Raw genomic sequence first — 2,733 nt, 5'->3', positions numbered from 1 at the left:
TATTATAAATATATAACTTTTGTAAAAGAAATCTCTATATTAATAGATAGTTTGCAACTTTGTTTTACAGGTGACATCACCAGATGATGTAAACGCTGCCTTAGATACAATACGTAAGAAGTTCAACAGATTGGATGTCATAGTAAATGCAGCAGGAATAGCCTGCGCCCACAAAATATATAATTCTAATACAGATACTTCACACGGTATAAAGGATTTTGAAAATGTGCTTAAAGTAAATGTTACTGGAACATTTAATGTTACTAGATTATCTGTATCATTGATGTATAAGAATACACCAGACGAAGATGGACAACGGGGAGTAATAATTAACACAGCAAGCGTTTCAGCATTTGAAGGACAAATGGGTCAGGTAGCATATTCTGCAAGCAGTGGTGCCATTGTTGGTATGACTTTGCCACTAGCTCGGGACCTATCTAAGATTGGTATTCGTGTTGTTACAATCGCACCTGGAATATTTGATACACCACTGCTGGGAAATTTACCAGAGAAAGTACGTGTGTATTTAAAGAAAACAGTACCATTTCCAGACAGATTTGGTGATCCTGATGAATATGCTAAGCTTGCACAACATATTGTTGAAAATCATCTCTTAAATGGAGAAGTGATAAGATTAGATGGTGCTCTCAGAATGCAACCGTGAATACAGTTTTTTGTATACTTTTATTTTGTTTATATCGACATGTAACAGGGATAAAGGATTTTCAGAACATGGATATCATAAATAAAAGTTACATAAAATCAGACAACAATATATATAAAAAATGAATAAAACCGTTAATTTTTTTACATGCAACACCATTATAATTCTCTTATAATGTACACAAACAACTAAAAGTTTTCATCTATTATAGGTATTGACAATTTTCTTTATCACCTTATGACTGTACATTAATGTCTTGTAAATAGGTTGCAAAAGTCGCAATACCTTTCTTTAAATAGTTCACTAGAGTATCATCTAGCAAAAAAGTTGTGTACATAATATCCACATAAAAATCGTTTAGTTGTCCCGTTATTCATTAGTCTTTCTTTGCAATAACATCTGGAGATTTCCAAAATTTCAGTAAATACTGGAATTTATTTTGATGATTTTTCGGAAGAGCCAGTTTATTTGATAAGGTAGGATAATCAGGATGCCCGAGATCTAGTCATTCCTAGGCATTCGATTCTTTCAGATTTTGTAGCTCCTCTAGTTGGTCAGGTTGTAATTCGTCCGGAATACTTGCCCTTCCTCCTATTACCATTTTTTCTGGCACGATCTCAATATCTTCTGTTGCTTGTACTTTGATTACGATACCACGAGATGGTATAGATTGAGAATTATCTGCTGTACTTGGACCGGATGTTGAGTCCCCCTCACTTCCACAGCTGCCACTAATTGGAAATGGTGCTGAATTAGTTGGTAAGTCATCAACTGTTGATTTCTTTTCAATATCTTCGGTCGTTTCTGTAATTTCTTGTTCTTCTCTTTCATCCATTTTTACAGTAGTTTCTTTGTAGTCACTTTCACTTACTTGTGTAGTAGTGCTTGAAAGTAAATCACCATCAGTCGATTTCACTGTGTCATCAGCGGTTTCTTCCAATTCCGAGAATGGACGTTCAGTTTCTTCCATTGGTGTTGCCGCGGTAATTACAATTTGCGCAAACCCAAGTCCGAAATCGTCTTTAGACTGGTCAATGTTCAGCTGCTATGTTTTCTCATCATCTACCTAACAATAGAAAACCATTACGTTATAACGTATTACGTTACATAGTATAACGTTATAAAGTATTACGTTATATAGTATAACGATATAAGGTATTATGTTACTTAGTATAACGTTATGACGTATTACGATATATAGTATTCCGTATTACGTTATAACGTATCTCGTTATATGGTATAACGTTATATCGTAATATCACATAACGTTATACGTTATATCGTAATTCCACATTACTTCATACGTTATAACGTAATACTATATAATGTCCTACTTTATATCGTAATACCACATATTCTTATACGTTATAACGTATTACTATATAACGTTATACGCTATATCGTGATACCACATAACGTTATACGTTATAACGTAATACTATATAACGTTATACTATACAACGTTATAATATATAACATTATACGTTATAACGTAGCACTATATAGGGTTATACGTTATATCGTAACACTATATAATGTTATAACGTAATACCACATGACGTTATACGTTATAACGTAATACTATATAACGTTATACTATATAATGTTACAATATATAACGTTATACGTTATATCGCAATACTACATATCGTCATACGTTATATCGTAATACTACATAACGTTATACGTTCTATCGTAATATTACATAACGTTATACGCTATAACGTAATGCTACATAACGTTATACGCTATAACGTAATACTACATAACGTTATACGTCATATCGTAATGCTACATAACGTTATACGTTATATCGTAATAGTATATAACGTTATACGTTGTAACGTAATACTATATAACGTTATACGTTATATCGTAATACTACATATCGTTATACGTTATATCGTAATACCATTTAACGTTATACGTTATAACGTAATACTACATAACGTTATACGTTATATCGAAATACTACATATCGTCATAGGTTATATCGTAATACTACATATCGTTATACGTTATATCGTAATACCATTTAACGTTATACGTTATAACGTAATACTACATAA

At 32.1% G+C, this 2,733-nt stretch overlaps 2 protein-coding genes across 5 annotated transcripts in view; one reads left to right on the top strand and one right to left on the bottom strand.

The window, feature by feature from the left end:
• The window catches only part of LOC122569073 (3-hydroxyacyl-CoA dehydrogenase type-2-like), a 3,484-nt gene extending 2,689 nt beyond the window's left edge, over window positions 1–795 (top strand). The window contains exon 3 of the mRNA XM_043729551.1: window positions 71–795. Within this exon, the coding sequence (XP_043585486.1) occupies window positions 71–664 (594 nt within the window). The 3' untranslated portion in view covers window positions 665–795. The remainder of the gene's footprint in view (window positions 1–70) is intronic.
• LOC122569072 overlaps window positions 1–1,752 on the bottom strand; it is a 5,389-nt gene extending 3,637 nt beyond the window's left edge. The window contains exons 1-2 of one of the 4 annotated variants that reach the window (XM_043729549.1): window positions 1,248–1,752; window positions 666–1,175 (exon numbers count right to left, since the gene is read on the bottom strand). In XM_043729549.1, the coding sequence (XP_043585484.1) occupies window positions 1,170–1,175; window positions 1,248–1,634 (393 nt within the window). In that variant the 5' untranslated portion in view covers window positions 1,635–1,752 and the 3' untranslated portion in view covers window positions 666–1,169. Of the gene's footprint in view, window positions 1–665 lie in introns of those variants that run through there. The other 3 variants (XM_043729550.1, XR_006317320.1, XR_006317319.1) reach the window with 3 other exon arrangements.
• Between the last annotated feature and the right edge of the window lie 981 nt (window positions 1,753–2,733).

Source organism: Bombus pyrosoma, linkage group LG7 (genome assembly GCF_014825855.1).
Source record: "Bombus pyrosoma isolate SC7728 linkage group LG7, ASM1482585v1, whole genome shotgun sequence".
Taxonomy (NCBI): Eukaryota; Metazoa; Arthropoda; class Insecta; order Hymenoptera; family Apidae; genus Bombus; species Bombus pyrosoma.
This window is presented reverse-complemented; position numbering and strand designations above follow the sequence as displayed.